The following is a 16,412-nucleotide window of genomic DNA, read 5'->3' on the forward strand; positions in this document are numbered from 1 at the left end:
TGAGATTCTAGAACATCATTCAATTCATTTTGTACATTGCATGGAACAATTAAGAATGAGGTAGCAGAAAGTAACTCACCTCAACTTCAATTTTGAAATTGACCTCGAAGCCACTCCTTTCAGCCTCGACGACTCCTCCATAACCGCTTCTGTCTTGTCCAACAGAGTCCTGCCAACCCCTCTGCAATCGACCTCGCGGACTGCAACATCCCCTCTGCAAATGTTGTTGTTTTTGTTGTTCAAATCAATAATTCATTTTTGGAATCTAATTTGGAGGTGGGAGGTGGTGGTTGTTTGGTTCGATGTAGTGGTGATAGTGTTTGAGGTGTGCTAGTTATGGATGGCTGATTGTGTTTTTTGAATCCGATTCTTTTTTTTTTAATATTTTTTCAATTTTTGTGATGGATTTTAACTACCACAAATTGTATTCTTTTATTTTTTGTAATTATTGGCAGTTTTTAACACTCATAAATTGTATTTTAAATTCTAGAATTAAAAAAATATCTTGTAGGTACATACATGACTGAACCTAGCTCCAAGTAATAAAATGACATATTATCATGTTGTGAGGACGAAAAATTTTGTAGGGACTAAAATTAAATTTTATGGAAATTTTATAGGGATGAAAAATATATGTTAGCCTTTTTTTCTCTAACCATGATATTGGTATGAAGTTGTTTCTCCGAACGCAATGACAAGTTTTCATTGGGACCATGAGCCACAGAAGGTGAGTATTACCTTCTCAACACGATTTATTTCATATTCAAGAATAAACCAAGATTCAAACTTTATAATATTTGATTAAGTAACACTAGTCACTACCACTTGTATCATCTATTGTTAGTAAAGTCAATTTCATTTACTTAATTTAAAATTGGCCAATGATGCTTTAAAAATAATATATGGTAAAAAAAATATCCCTTCCATTGTTATTAAAATTCATTTTTTAGAAAGAATAAAAAAACTAAAACACTAGCGTATGAGAATTAAAAAAAATTATGTTAACTCCTATTATATGACTAACATAAAAGCCTAACAGTAAATAAAAGCAAAGCATATGAAAACCTAACGTAAAAGCCATATGATATCGCAAGACTATGTTATTATAAGGATAATCCAAATTTAACTCCATTTTTATTTATAATTTTATTTTAGTCTTATAAATTAATTAATAATAATTATTGGTGTAGCATGAATATTTATTTTTATTATATTATATAGATAAATAGACATAGGCTGATGTATCAGGCTTAACAGATAAAAGAAAATCCCCCAATCAAGTAAAAGGATTTGAAAGTTAATATTTTCCAATATATTTTTTATTCATATTTTCCAATAAGCTTCAAACGGAAAGATGAAAAATTTAATTTGCTTTGAACGAAAGGATTAAAAATATTGAAGATGAGTCCATGAATGCTCCCAATGGGTTCATGGCCCCTCCATCAAGGGAGCACTTGTCGCGCATCAGATATTATTTCACTTACTAACCAAAATAATTAATACAATCTGGCCAAATATTACAATATGAAATATTTTTTCCCTCAAATTTTATTTTCCATTCTATTTTATGTTGTCTGATGATTTGCATAATAGAAAACCAGAATATAAAATATTTGCAATTGTTTAATCACTCACACTGATATGGCTGAACTAGGAAATCAAATAAAAGAATTTGAAGTTTTTGAACAAACAAGGAAACTCAATAAAATGAATGAATTCCGATGAGCATGGTGGTCATGCTTTTCATCATTAGAGAAAGAAGTTACAAGAAGGGACATGATTACAAATCATGGCTTTAAAATGCTTCCTAACTGCCAGTTGCTAATTATAGCTTTTAACCACTAACTACCTAACAACTTGCCAAATGAGGAAAACTAACAGAATCAAATCTAACTAACTCTGGACATGTCAGCCAGCTCCTAACTACCTTCCTAAGCCTGTATCAATTCCTTCCACCCAAAAGAATCTTTGTCCTCAAGGATTAAAGTGAGGAAACTTCTGCTTCAAGTCATAGAAAAATTCCCAAGTTGCATCTTTAGATAGTAATGTTTCCATTGAACCAAAACTTTGGTTACAGCATGATTTCCCCTCTTAACTGTCATTCTGTCAATGATAGCTTCAGGTTCCTTTTGAGAGGTATCCAATAAAGGTGAGGGACTAAAGTTCCCAGAAGTGGCAGTACCAGTAAACTTCTTCAACTGAGAAACATGGAAGACATTATGAACCATAGATCCAGGAGGCAATTTAAGCTTGTCTTCCACTGGAAATGGACCATAGTACTTAGAGGCCCACTTTGCATTGAAACTTGGTGATAAGCATGTAATTTTACATAAACAAAGTCACCAATATGAAAACTCCTATCAGATATGCCCTTATCTGTAAGTTGGTTCATTTTGTCTTGGGCCCTCTTCATGTGGAATTTGAGTAACTTTAACATTTCCTCATGTTTCTGCAAACTCCTATCAACCAAAGCAATCTTAGATTCACCCAGGAGATAAGGTAAATGGACAAGAGGAGCTTGGCCATACACAATCTCATATGGACTTGCTTTAATAGTATTGTGGTAAGTGGAATTGTACCACCATTCAGCAAGAGGCAACCACTTGAACCACTGTGCTGGAGAGTCACTACACATGCACCTGAGATATGTTTTAAGGCATCTATTCACCACTTCTAATTGACCATCAGTTTATGGGTGATAGGCTATAGAAAGCTGTACTTGAATCCCTTGCAAGGACATAAATTCCTTCCAAAAGTGGCTAACAAAAATAGGATCCCTATCGCTGGTAATGCTATCAGGAAAACCATGCAATTTAAAGACATGATCAAGGAAGCATTGGGCCACATCAGCAGCAGTATAAGGATGTGATAAGGCCATGAAATGAGCTGCCTTACTAAGCCTATGTACCACTACAAAAATGACTTGTTTACCAAAAGAAAGAAGGAGGCCTTCAATGAAGTCCAAGGTGATGTGCTACCATACATGCTCAGAAATAGGTAATGATTGAAGCAGTCCTAGAGATGCAGCAATGTCATATTTACTCCTCTAGCAAGTGGCACATTGATACACAAAAAACTTGACAGCCTTGGACATGCCTCTCCAATAAACCACATTTTTCATCTTTTGCAAGGTAGCATCTCTACCCGAATGGCCACCACAAGCTGAAGCATGAATCCAAGAGAGAATATCCTGTCTCAATTGGGGGTCTAAACCAACTACTAATTTGCCCTTCCTCCTTAGCTCATTTTGTACCCAAGTATAATTTTTGTGAGAAGAAGGATTGCTTTGTAAGTCACTAACAAGTTGTTGTAAGCTAGGATCTGTCTGCCAGGACTGTTGGATCCTAGATAGCATGCTAGAATCAGGCTGATGAACCTGTAATGCCATGATCTCATGGGAATCAAGTCTAGATAAAGCATCTGCTGCAACATTTTCTTGACCCTCTCTATACTCTATGATGAAATCAAATTCCATCAACTTTACCAACCACTTTTGCTGGAATAATGTTGGCAATCTCTAATCTAGGATGTACTTCAAACTTCTGTGATCAATTCTAATGATGAACATCTTGGGAAGCAAGTAGTGCCTCCATTTTTGGACTACAAACACAACTGTCAATAGCTCTTTCTCATATGTTGACAAGGACTATTGCTGCTTGTTCAAACTTCTACTGATGAAGGCAATTAGGCGGTGATTCTGCATTAACATAGCACTTAAGCCCAGGCCAGAAGCATCCACCTCCACTACAAATTCCTTAGAAAATTCTGGTGGGGCCAAAATTGATGTTGCTACTAACCTTTGCTTCAATTCCTGAAATGTTTCTTTTGTTGTAGAAGACCAACTAAAATTGTCCTTTTTCAACATATCAGTCAAGGGTTTTTCAATTGCACCATATCGACTTACAAACCTTCTGCAATAACCTACAAGACCCAAGAAACTCCTCAATTGCTTTAAGTTTTGTGGTAGGGGCCAATCTTGGACTGCTACAATTTTAGAAGGATAAGTGGAAACTCCTTCTTTAGTTATAAAATGGCCCAAATATTCCACCTTGTCAACACCAAAGTAGCATTTGGATTTCTTAGCATACAAACTATGAGTTCTCATAATAAGAAGAACTTGATGAAGATGAGAAAGGTGCTCCTCCATACTTCTGCTGTAGATGAGTATATCATCAAAGAAAACAAGTAAGAACCTTCTCAAGTAATGCTGAAAAACTGAATTCATCAGTCCCTGAAATGTGGCAGGAGCATTGGTAAGCCCAAAGGGCATCACCAAGTATTCAAAGTGGCCCCCATGAGTTCTGAAGGTAGTTTTGTGAACATTAGTTGCATCCACTCGAACTTGATTGTAACCAGCACTTAAGTCAATTTTGGAAAAAATGGTTGATCCATACAACTCATCTAGAAGGTCTTCTACTAATGGTATAGGGAACTTTTTCTTAATAGTTGCCTTGTTAAGATCCCTATAATCAACACAAAGTCTCCAGGCCCCATCTTTCTTTCCCACCAACACTACTGGACTTGCCTAAAGGCTATCACTATTCTGTATAATTCTTGACTTCAAATAGTCCTGAATGAAGCCATCAATAATATCTTTTTGTTGTTTAGCATACCTGTAGGGCCTCTTGTTGATAGGGTTAGCTCCTTGCGTTAAAGGAATCTTGTGATCATGGCCAATTCGGCAAGGAAGAAGACTAGATGGCTCCTAAAAAACATCTATAAATTCGAGTAACAAACTATTAATATCAGGTGGAAGTACCTGTTGATTAGCATGAGTAGTCAAAGAGTGGAGCAGGGAGCCTTCAACTTTAGATTGCAAACTAATCATGGAGAGGTGAACACAAGAAGAGATGGTTTTATGAATATGTTGTTTTCTAGCAGTGGCCAGATTTGTAGAGGTAACTCCTCTCAGGACATGTCTTTTTCCATGAACAAAAAATTCCATTGTCAATTTGTTGAATTTCCATGCAATGTCCCCTAGTGTTATTAGCCATTCAATTCCCAATACTAAATCACAGCAACCAAGAGGTAACAACATCGTATCAGAAGTAAAGTTGGTATTTTGAATTGACCAAGAAAATTTAACCTTGGAAGAAATCTGGACTTTATTTCCATCTATTATAGTGACAGATACTATGTCCATAGCTTCTTTCTGATAGCCCATCTTTTGAGCTATGTGTAAGTCCAAAAAGTTATGAGTGCTTCCATTGTCAATTAAAATTTGGAGAGGTTTCTTCCCACAATAACCAGTGACTCTCATAGTTCGAAAATTAGCTACTCCAGTTAATGCATTCATAGAAATTAAAGGTTCTAAATCATGTTCACTAACCATATTAGCATCAATTTCTTGAGGTCTAGAGTCCTCTTCTTCATCTTCAACTTCTAACACATGGATCTGCAATCTCTTATGTGTAAAGCCATGTTCAAGTGTAAATGGCTCATCACAAAAGTATCATAGGCCCTTTGATCTTCTTTCAGTCATGTAGGCAGGAGTTAGGTGCTTAGGTGTTTGTGGTTTAGTAGAGGAATTGATGGTTAAGGGATTGGTTGATCTAGGAAGGTTTGGAAGAAGGGGTGGTTTAGGAACAAAGGAAGATTTATGGTTCTTGACAAATGGTTTGGCTTGTGTATTGGAGAAGAAGGATTCATACATCTCTGCAAGGGAATAAGCCTTTCGAACAGAATTTGGTTGAAACATTCGAACAATCATATGAACCTCTTGTTTTAATCCTCCTAAAAAGCAGCTAAGTTGATGCTCATCAAAAAGATCTACTCTTGATACAATTGAGTCAAACTCCTCATGATACTCTATGATGGATCCTGTCTGCCTAAGTTTCATGAAATCCACCATAGGATCTTCACAAACATCTCCAAAACGATCATGTAACAAGATCTGATATTCATTCCAAGAAGGTAAATTCTCTAATCCTACAGATTTTATGTAAGCACTATGCCACTGAAGTGCTTTCCCTTCAAAATGAACTATTGCTAAACGTACTTTGAATTCATCAGGTGTATAATGAATAGAAAAAAAAAGCTTCACATTGGATCAGCCACTGTTTTATTCCTTCACCATTGAATCTTGGAAAGTCCAACCTAGCCAATCGAGTGCTACAAGAATAGGGGCTAGATCTCTCACCCCTAGATGGATTGCTTGCTGTTGGAGAATCTTGTTGCCTCTATTGAAATATTTCGTGTATTGTTTGTTGCATGGAAGCAATGAGCTCGACAAATCTCGATTCCATTTTGCTGCTAAGACGTTCTTCCATTTCACGAAGGGAAGCTTGATTGCGCGTGTTCTCTGCCATTGCTTGATCACCAAGGAAAGAACAGGCTCGATGATACCAATTGATATAGTAGAACTAGGAAATCAAATAAAAGAATTTGAAGTTCTTGAACAAACAAGGGAACTCAATGAAATGAATGAATTCCGATGAGCATGGTGGTCATGCTTTTCATTATTAGAGAAAGAAATTACAAGAAGGGAGATGATTACAAATCTTGGCTTTAAAATGCTTCCTAACTGCTAGTTGCTAATTATAGCATCTAACCACTAACTGCCTAGCAACTTGCCAAATGGGGAAAACTAACAGAATCAAATCTAACTAACTCTGGACATGTCAACCAGCTCCTAACTACCTTCCTAAGCCTGTATCACACACAATCATGCTCCAATGATATATATCTTTTAAAATAATAAATATTGACCCTTAAAAGAAAAATCGAGATAAAAAGGAAGGAATAATTGGAAAGTCAATTATACGTCGGTGACAAAAGAATGTTGACTTTGAGACAGAAGACAAAAGGGTATTCTTTTGAGACAGCTGATGTGTCATCATTTTCTCATATTTCTTAACCCTTTTTGTCACCATTTTAATTACTGATTAGCCTTAATTGTCAAATTAATTATGCAGTTTTATCATTTGGGCCTACTGGATTAATTTTGTGTTTTTAATTTAATTTCAGGAGAATTATAAACAATTGGGCTTGAATCTAGAATTGGGCTTGGACTTGAAGAAAACAGACTATTTTATTCTACCCAATCTTATCTTATCTAGATTTTATTTCATTTAGATCTTATCTTATCTTATCTAGATTTTATTTCATCTAGATTTTGTCTTATCTTATCTAAATTTTATTTTATTTATGAGCTTGGACTTAAAACAGATTTGTAAGCTTTGGGGCTGAGAAATATATAACAGCATCAAGGAGAAATAACGTTAATTTTGATATTTTCTAATTAAAATTTGCTCGCTGTTTAAATTACAAAAACAAACAACCCCCAATTCGTTATGAACATTTGGCTAACCATTGATCGTTGGGAGACGACCTAGGATCATTTAATGTTTATTTGATTCGGGCTAATTTGAAAGGATAAATTTGAAATATCGTAGACTTGTAACTACCATTTTTTTTCTAAATTATTTCTCTAATTATTTTAATTAAACTCAGGCTACTATTAAAAAAATTAAAATTCGGAAACGAGAAACAAATCAAACAGGGTCTCTGAGTAAATAATTAAATAAGAAAAAAAACTAAAATAGTGGAATGGTCTAAGAAATAGCAACAGAATCGGTTAGGAACCTTTGAAGTTTGAAAATTCTACTATATGGTTTATGCGGTCAATATTGGCTCTCAAAGAACGACTAAAGACAAACAAACATTTCATAATAGTAATCAAAGCAAGAAAATTACGTTTTGTATTGGCTTGTATAGTTGTACTAGTACGAGGGTCATCACTTAGTGCTATGCAGGTCATGCACGTGCATGGAATAGAATAGAATCCACACGACTCTGAACACTGAACAATGATGGTTTGGTCTCGTGAAAGGGCAATAGTAGGGTTAAGGCTTAAGAGAACAGTGTAGCACACCCCAATAGTTGTCTTTTTTTTTTTTTATCCACAGTGATTAGGGCATTTGAGTTCTGGTGGGACCTGAGATACCCGACAAGCTTCAACTTAACCCTTTGAGTTGATTATGTCACACTTAAAAATTCATTGTCTTTCCTCCAGATTATGTCTTTCCTCCAGATTATATGTCATCCCCCACGAATTCAGAGTGTGTTCTCAAGTGAGTTATAATTATTGAATTCAATAATTTTGTCTTTAACCATAAAAAAAAGGGTCAAATAGAATAATAATAATAATAATAATAATAATAGTAATGAACAAGTCAGATTTTGAGTTTGGTACAATAAGAGCACCTTTCTTTGCTTGTTTTTCAATTCAAAAATCAACCCCAGAAGATCCGCCAGATTCTTGATGAAATCTGTCGGATCTTGCTTTCCAAACTGTCAGATTTCCTTGGTGGCATTTTGTATCCTTCTCGACTATGATGTGTGCTCCCCCTTTTAAAATGTGCATGCCACCCTCCTTCATCTTCATCTCACATCACTTTCTTCATCCTTGTATTCTATTCTTTTCCTATTCATATCTCTTCCTTCTTTTTTCTGTTATTATTCCTTGCCTCTTTTGTTTTTGGCTTGCACTTTCACATCATCAGAATCATGGGTATGGCTGCAGAGGCTCAGTTTCATGTTCTGGCTGTTGATGACAGCCTTATTGACAGAATGTTGATTGAGAGGCTCCTCAAAACCTCTTCCTTTCATGGTATTTTTCTAATTCTATTCATTTTGTGTTTGTTATTTTGTGGTTTTCATTAATTTCCTATAAAAATATGTACTTGGATTGCTATACAGAAACATGATTAGATAAATAATGTAATTACGTGGTTTCTTTGGTCTTTTATATATGTTAAATTATTTGAAGGGGCGATTTGGTTTTGCCTAATTTGAAATCTAATTCATTTTGGTATTTTGTAATTACAGTTACTGCTTTGGACTCTGGTAGTAAGGCTTTGAAGTTTCTTGGTTTGGTTGAAGATGAGCAGAGAAATAAAGAGCCTCCCTCTATTGCTCTAGAATCCCATCAGGTACAATAATCCTCTAGCAAAGTCAACAAATACTGATACGTACATATTTTAAACTTTCTAATCATGTTACTTCTGATTGCAGGATGTAGAAGTAAACCTGATCATAACTGATTACTGTATGCCAGAAATGACAGGCTATGATCTGCTGAAAAAGATCAAGGTAAACTCCTGGGATATTTTTATACTGATGGCATGGCTTGTGTAGTTGTGTTACTCTTCCTTATGTTGTTTATACTTTATAAAAATAGTTTACTATTTTCTCCTCAATTCCAAAATTTGTGTACATCATAAAACTTTTCCCAAATTATACATTGAATTTGAATACTTTTTCCCCCTTCATTCATTAAAAAATTTGAAATGATGGGATCTGATTTCAGAAACAACATTTTATACAACTCAAATGAGGTATTTATCAATCTTTCATGATAACAACTCTCAAACCATTTTTGTGATGTGCATTGTAACCTTCAATTGCTTGTATCTTCCCTGGTTTGATGCTAGAAAAATAACAGAAAGTTATTGACTTGTAGGAATCTAAATCTCTTAAAGACATACCAGTGGTGATTATGTCCTCAGAGAATGTCCCAGCAAGGATCAACAGGTGAGGGAAATTGAATCCAATTACCAAAATTTTAATTATGTCAAGACAAAATATATTTGTTTTTCTTCAAATTCACAAATTCTGATTGCATCACATGACTGAACTTGAAATCTAACAAGACCTTCATTTTTGTTTGTATCAGATGCCTAGAAGATGGAGCTGATGAATTCTTTTTGAAACCAGTTCAACAGTCAGATGTAAACAAGCTGAGGCCACATTTGTTGAAATCAAAAGTTAAGGATGAAGAAGTCCAACAAATCAACAAAAAAAAGGAAGGAAACAGAAGAAAGCCATTCACCAGATAAAACTAGGACAAAAATGGAGCATCAAAGAGTGGTTAATCTCAGTTAAAAATAAATGATACATCATATAGATGTGTTCCCAAGAAAACTTACATCTCCTCTGACTCGCCAACTAACTAGTGAGAAGAGTAGATGGCATCTCAATCATACTGAAAGAAATGTGTAGTATAGGCCACTGACAGAAGAGAGAATTTCATTTCAAATTCAATTTTGTCTGACAAATATAAATTGTTCAGCTCTTTCTCTTAGGTGATTAATGCACAAGATTTTTTTTCTATTCTTTGCCTGCTTAATTTTAAAGAAATATGGCTGTAATCCACTTGGATCGATTCTGCCACTATTGGTCAAGTGGTGGAGAGTTTAGATAATTTGTATGAAATGTTAAGTTCTAAGCTCATTGTCGTCATTAAAAAAAATTGGGCTGTGAAAAAAAAAACTACCAAATCATAATTTAAATCAAACCAGTAGTGGCAAAGCCAATTAGATTTAATCTAGTTTTGTCCATGCCAAATTTTAAAGTGATTTTAAAGGAGGATTTTTTTACTGAAGTTGGTTTTAAATCCGATCTCTGTTTTTACAAAATTCATTTTCAAACTAATTTGAAACTAAATCAAAACCATATTTAAATATAAGTTTGGGTACTCTTATGGCATTAGTTAAACAACTAAAAGAGGAACATATATTATTGTGTAAATCATAAGAGAAAGTATAAAAAAAAATCATGAACAACATAAATTTTCACCTTCCAATGAAAATATTTTTATTTTAAATTCTTTAGGACATTAGTTATATTTTCCTATTAAGTTTTGATATAAAAAGTGATTTTGAATTAAGCATTGGTTCTAAAACCAATTTTAAATTAATTTTAAACGGGCTTGAATAAAAAATGAAAAAATTTAATTTATTTTTAATTCATTTATTTAATATTAGATTTAATCTAGTTTTATTTATGCGAAGGAAAGGCTTCAATTAAAACTTAAAAGGTCATCGATACCTTTCTCGGCCATTTGGCTAAGATCAAGTGTAATTAAAAGGTCCTCAGAATAAAGAAATATTAAAAATTAGTTCAAAACCTAATGAACGGCAGGGCATAGGTTAACGTAGTTATTGGACATGAATTTACTCACAATAAATAAAGTAGCTTAAATAAGATGCAAAACGTTTTTTTCTAAGGCCAAAATAACTTTTATTAACAGATTAGAATACAAGATGTGTCCTAACCAAATCATAGGAATATACAGAGCATAAAATATACAGTACATTTCTTTCAATATATATATCACAACCCCATTTCTATAAGCACCCACACAAAATTTTCAGAATTGACTCGAGCAGAGGTGCAAGTGCAAGAGGGTCCTTGGCATGCTTGATTTAAAGAATAAAATAAAAGGAAATAAAGATGAAGTGAAAAAAATAGAAAGCGACATGTTCTTATAAATTGTTTGGTGAGATAGAAAATGAAAAAATAAATCTTTTTTCTTATTTAATTGTATAGAAAGTGAAAAGAGAAAAAAAAAAACCATACATCATTGGGCAAATGGTGTGCCGAGGTGCAGTACAATAGAGAAAGGAAGAAACAAATATCATTGGACAATTTTGTCTATCACCCATGGTTGAGATCATGTAAATATAAGAATTTTCTAATTAAAATAAAGTGTAGGAATTGTGAGTTCCATACAATTTTCTCTATTTTTTTCCTCACTCATCCTATTTCCCTCTTACCAAAGACTTAGGATGTATTTGTTCTAAATGAGGAAAATATATATATATATATATATATATATATATATATATATATATATATATATAAAAGAAAAAATTGTACTTTATTATGTGAGATCCATTTTTCTCTACTTTAATTTAAAAAAATTATTTTATTTATCTCTTGTAAATCAAACGCTCTCCTCCTTATTCCATATGTCCGTACATTGAAGGAATGGATTTTTGTGTGAACTCTACGTTCTTTTTTTTTTTCAAAGGGTGGACTCTGCATTATTGCTTCACTAAAATCCTTCCTTTTTTTTTTACAGATTAAAATCCTTCTTTTTTTCCTGTTTTTTTTTATAATCTTTTTTTTTTCCTTTGTTAAACTCTTCATTATAATGAATGCAAATTCGGGCTGCTATATCATACTCTCTCGGCCTATATGGCCTAATCATGCAAATATGCAATCATTTTGATTTATTAATATAAAATACTTTAACTTAACATTTTTAATAAAATACTTTTCTAAAAAGATAAAAATTATCAAAATTCTCATATGAATTGATTTGAGGAGAAATGCAAGTAACACCAACAAATTGTGATCATACATCATAGAGTTCAAAATATAAGAGAGGAGTGTCATAGAAGAAACTCATGTTGATTAAAATTGATAAAAGACACAATGACAATTCCTAAGTGTTCTATTTATAGAGTTTTATTTCTAACTAACGCATACCACTCTAAACAAAAAAAATTTATCATTATATATTTTATGTACAAATTAATAAATTTATTAAAGAATGTGTATTACTTTAAAGGGAAAATAATACGAGAGGAGTAGTGGAAGCCTTAGCTTGTGACTTGTGAGGAGAATCAATTTGAGTACGTCGAATTCTAAAAAAAAATGTTGCTTAAACAATTTGACTTAATTAGTCGTATTTCAAAAAATTGATGACTTAACAACTCTACTGGAATCAAACGTTTTCTAATGACACCCTCTTAGAATAAAGTCCTCAAATTACAAAAATGTTATCCTAACCTACCTACAAAGACGGTGTCATAAATCATTATAGTTACATTGATGTTAATTAACAAAATGTCACTGACGCACATCCTAAAACAATTCTAAAAAACCGTCTTAGAATGTGTGTCATAAAAACAGGTTTTTTTTTATAGTGAACAGTGTTGAACTTTCACACAAACAAAACAATAATGCACACCCCTATTCTTTTGAATTAATGATAAATGTACACCCTTTTTTGGGTGTATACATAGGAGAAAGAATGATAGATATAACAAATGTAATAAAAAAATAAAAAAAGTAGGGAAAAAAAACAAGGTAGAAGTTATAAGACGAAAAGTAAAATAAATACATGCTAATTTTATTTTATTTTCATTCTTCTGTCCCTTGCCAAACTTTCATTCATCAATTCGCTTACCCTTTTTTTTGTGTGTGTGAATTCAATCCACTTACGGTGTATTGTGCATTTAACTTACTTTAGCTAGATTCTATAGTACCCTCAAAATAATCAACTGTAACCACAATTTTTTTTTCCTAAAATAATGTTGGTCTATTAAAGTGTTACTAAATTTTTTTTAGGGGATTATTTTAGAACTTTTAAAATATAAGGGATTAATTTAAAATTGAAAAATTAGTTAGGGATCAAACATATATTAAAGTCATTTTTTTCTTGTGTATTGAAAAATGAATTTACTGATATTTCATCTGAATAGGCTTCGTCCACCAATGTGACGCTTCCTCCGGACAAATGAAGAATAGGAGACATCATTTTGATTGATGTCTCTTAAATTGAGTTATCAAAATCATCCATGACAAGTAATTAAATAGTTTTAAAACAACACCAGTTTTGTATCTCTTTTATGAAATCACCTAATTTGATAAGAAGAAAAAAATCTATTTACTCGATAAATTATTATTAAATGAGAACTTATACTCGGTCTTACTAGAAATTTTTTAAAAAAATAGTTTAATATTTTTTTTGGTGAAGTTGATTGAATCAAACTTTCTATAGTATCATGTAATGGCGGACCTTGACAAAAAAGTTTGAAGGGACCAAAATAATTAAAATTATAATCTATAAATTAAATATAAATTTTTTGATAATATTATTTTTATAGGTGATTTTAAGTATTCAATGCTATTTTTAAATATTAATTATTAATATTTTATTATACGCAAAAATATTAATGTTTTAAACGAGTTTTTGAAGGAAATAATCATAATTTTTTCCAAAATCAAAACAAATTTTTCCTAAAACAATTACAAGAAAATCATAACAAAATTGCACGAAAAACCCATAATAAAAATTCACACATAAGAAATAGATTTAAGTTATTATATAAGTTTTTCCAAACACAACAAAGATATAAAAGTTACAGAAAAAATGAGATTCATGAATGCAAAAGGCTGTTTTATATTATGAATCACTCCTTTTATTGTTATAAACTATCTGTTACTTTATCTTAATCTCTTGTGTATTATTCATCCTTCTAAATCTTCTTATAGCTCTTCACTATATTTTAAACCCGTGCCTCACGCAGATTTATTTAAATTATATATTTTTTATCTTTGTATTTAATATATTGTAAAATATATTTACATAAATAAAGTATTATGTTTTAAAATATTTAAGAGTATATCAAATATAATTATATTAAATTTAAATTAAGGAGGATGAATAATTATATTTATTATCGAACAGGTCTTATCTTTCCAAATATCAAAATTATTGAACTTTATTATGATTACTTTCTTTGGTTTTAAAATTTTAATAATTGTTGCTTTTAGCAGGTGTTTTTCTATAGAATTATTATATACTTGAGTTTTTATATCCTTTAATTTAATTATTATTAGGATTATTTATGTATATAAGAATTATTATTTATATGCGCTCCTATTTTTTAAAAATTATTACATTTTAATTTTTTTATACATGTTACTAATTTTTCTCACTTTTAGGGAGTGTTTGGTAGGAGAGATGTCTTTGGTTTTCTGGGAATTATATAGGTTGGGAAATTTAGTTTTCTATGTTTGGTATGGATTTAAAAAAAATAACATTAATGGAAAATAATATTTATCAAGAATGTTTTTTAATCGATTTTTCACGGAAACTGTCATATGAGAGCTGAAAATCTTTTTTTTTTCAAGTTTAACTTTTCTCTTATTACAGTAAAAATATCATATTATTTTTTTATTAAATTATATAATGTGATAAATAATAAAAATAACTGATATAAATATTCATAATTCTTTTATTTATAGAAAACTTAACTAAAGATTCTAAATAACCAACCAAATAAATTTTGTTCATTCATAAGAAACATAATTTCCCAAAAATCATGATTTCTGGAAATATAAAATTTCTTTCTTATCAAATGAATTTGGAAAGACAATGTTATTAATAGTAGTAACTATACTATTATTGTCTTATTGAATACTTTATTATTATTATTATCATTATTATTATTATTATTATTATTATTATTATTATTATTATTATTATTATTATTATTATCTTTATCTTGTTTGTATATTACTTATATGAAAAATCTATATGAAAAAATATTTTTATATTGAATTTAATTATTATTGTAGATTATGTACTATTTAACATTATTTTTCCTATAAAATACCTATGAGGCTTTTGTATCAAATTTATTGTCATTTTTAAAGAGCTACGGAGAAAATAATTAGGATGCACACTTAAGTATATTATTCTAAATATCATCCATCTATATTAGGATCTCTTCGTCTCATGTTAAAAAAATAATGTTGTAAGTTCAACATATAAAGTAAAACACGAATAAATTATTGATTTGTGTAGTTGCTGAAAATGAGAAAGAAAAATATCTATGAAATAGTTAAACGATAATGATCAAAACATAAAATAACATAATAGTAAAATAATAGTAAAATGAGAAACAAAAAGAAAAAATGCATAGAATTACATACATGGACAGAACAAAATAAATTAATAACCCTAAACAAAAACACAAAGATTAATTGTTATGTGATGTTTGGTTCTCAATCCTCACTTCTCATGCTTTGCTAAATTCATTTGATGATGAACTTTCATATCTTATTTGCAAAAAAAGTGTCATGGTAATTAAGTAAGACATATTAAATGAGATTCTCGATCATTCTCTCAAACCGTAATAACAAATGTGATAAAAAAAAATGCTATGCCAAAAAGAAAAAAAAATAGAGCAAATAAAAACACAAAGAACCGAAGAATATTAATGAAGTCAAACTTTCAATCTCTCACATGTATGTCAGGGAAATATGTCAAAAGAAAAGTGTGTGAATTTGACAAAATAGAAGTTAATAGCAAAATAAAATGAATTTATATGAAAAGTTACAGAAAAAAATTAACCAAAAAACTTTAGCCATTCTCACTTCATAGCTTTATCTGTTTTCTGATCAATTATTAAGATGAATTCAGCATAAGCTTTTATTATTATTACTATTATTATTATTATTAATTTAATTTGATTATCTTGACTCATTTATATATAGATATGAATATACTCAAGAATATTATGAAGAGGTTGTCATGCATATAGATACAAATACTCAAGAATTGGTTATCATACAGAAAAAACTATGAAGTGAGAGTGGTTAAAGTTCCATACCTTTGAAATTGTAACATGAAAAATTTTCATTTGACTCTACTTGTACATGTTGCATACCTATTAATTGCTTGATGCATATTTCCATAAAATTTCTTAATCCGGTGAGCCAGATTCTCATTCTTTTTAAATTGTATAAATATTAATGGATGATATATTATATTATAGTTCGATGGTTTAAAATATTATTTCTTATTTGATATCTTTGAATTTCATATTCAA

At 30.9% G+C, this 16,412-nt stretch overlaps 1 protein-coding gene across 1 annotated transcript; it reads left to right on the plus strand.

The window, feature by feature from the left end:
- The first annotated feature begins 8,384 nt into the window (after positions 1-8,384).
- On the plus strand, positions 8,385-10,113 carry LOC100818762 (two-component response regulator ARR9-like). The gene is made up of 5 exons (NM_001255250.2): positions 8,385-8,611; positions 8,830-8,933; positions 9,016-9,093; positions 9,464-9,534; positions 9,677-10,113. The coding sequence occupies exons 1-5, from the start codon at positions 8,509-8,511 to the stop codon at positions 9,837-9,839; spliced, it is 519 nt and encodes a 172-aa protein (NP_001242179.2). The 5' UTR covers positions 8,385-8,508; the 3' UTR covers positions 9,840-10,113.
- Positions 10,114-16,412: the final 6,299 nt, after the last annotated feature.

The sequence above is a fragment of the Glycine max genome, chromosome 4 (assembly GCF_000004515.6).
Source record: "Glycine max cultivar Williams 82 chromosome 4, Glycine_max_v4.0, whole genome shotgun sequence".
Lineage (NCBI taxonomy): Eukaryota > Viridiplantae > Streptophyta > Magnoliopsida > Fabales > Fabaceae > Glycine > Glycine max.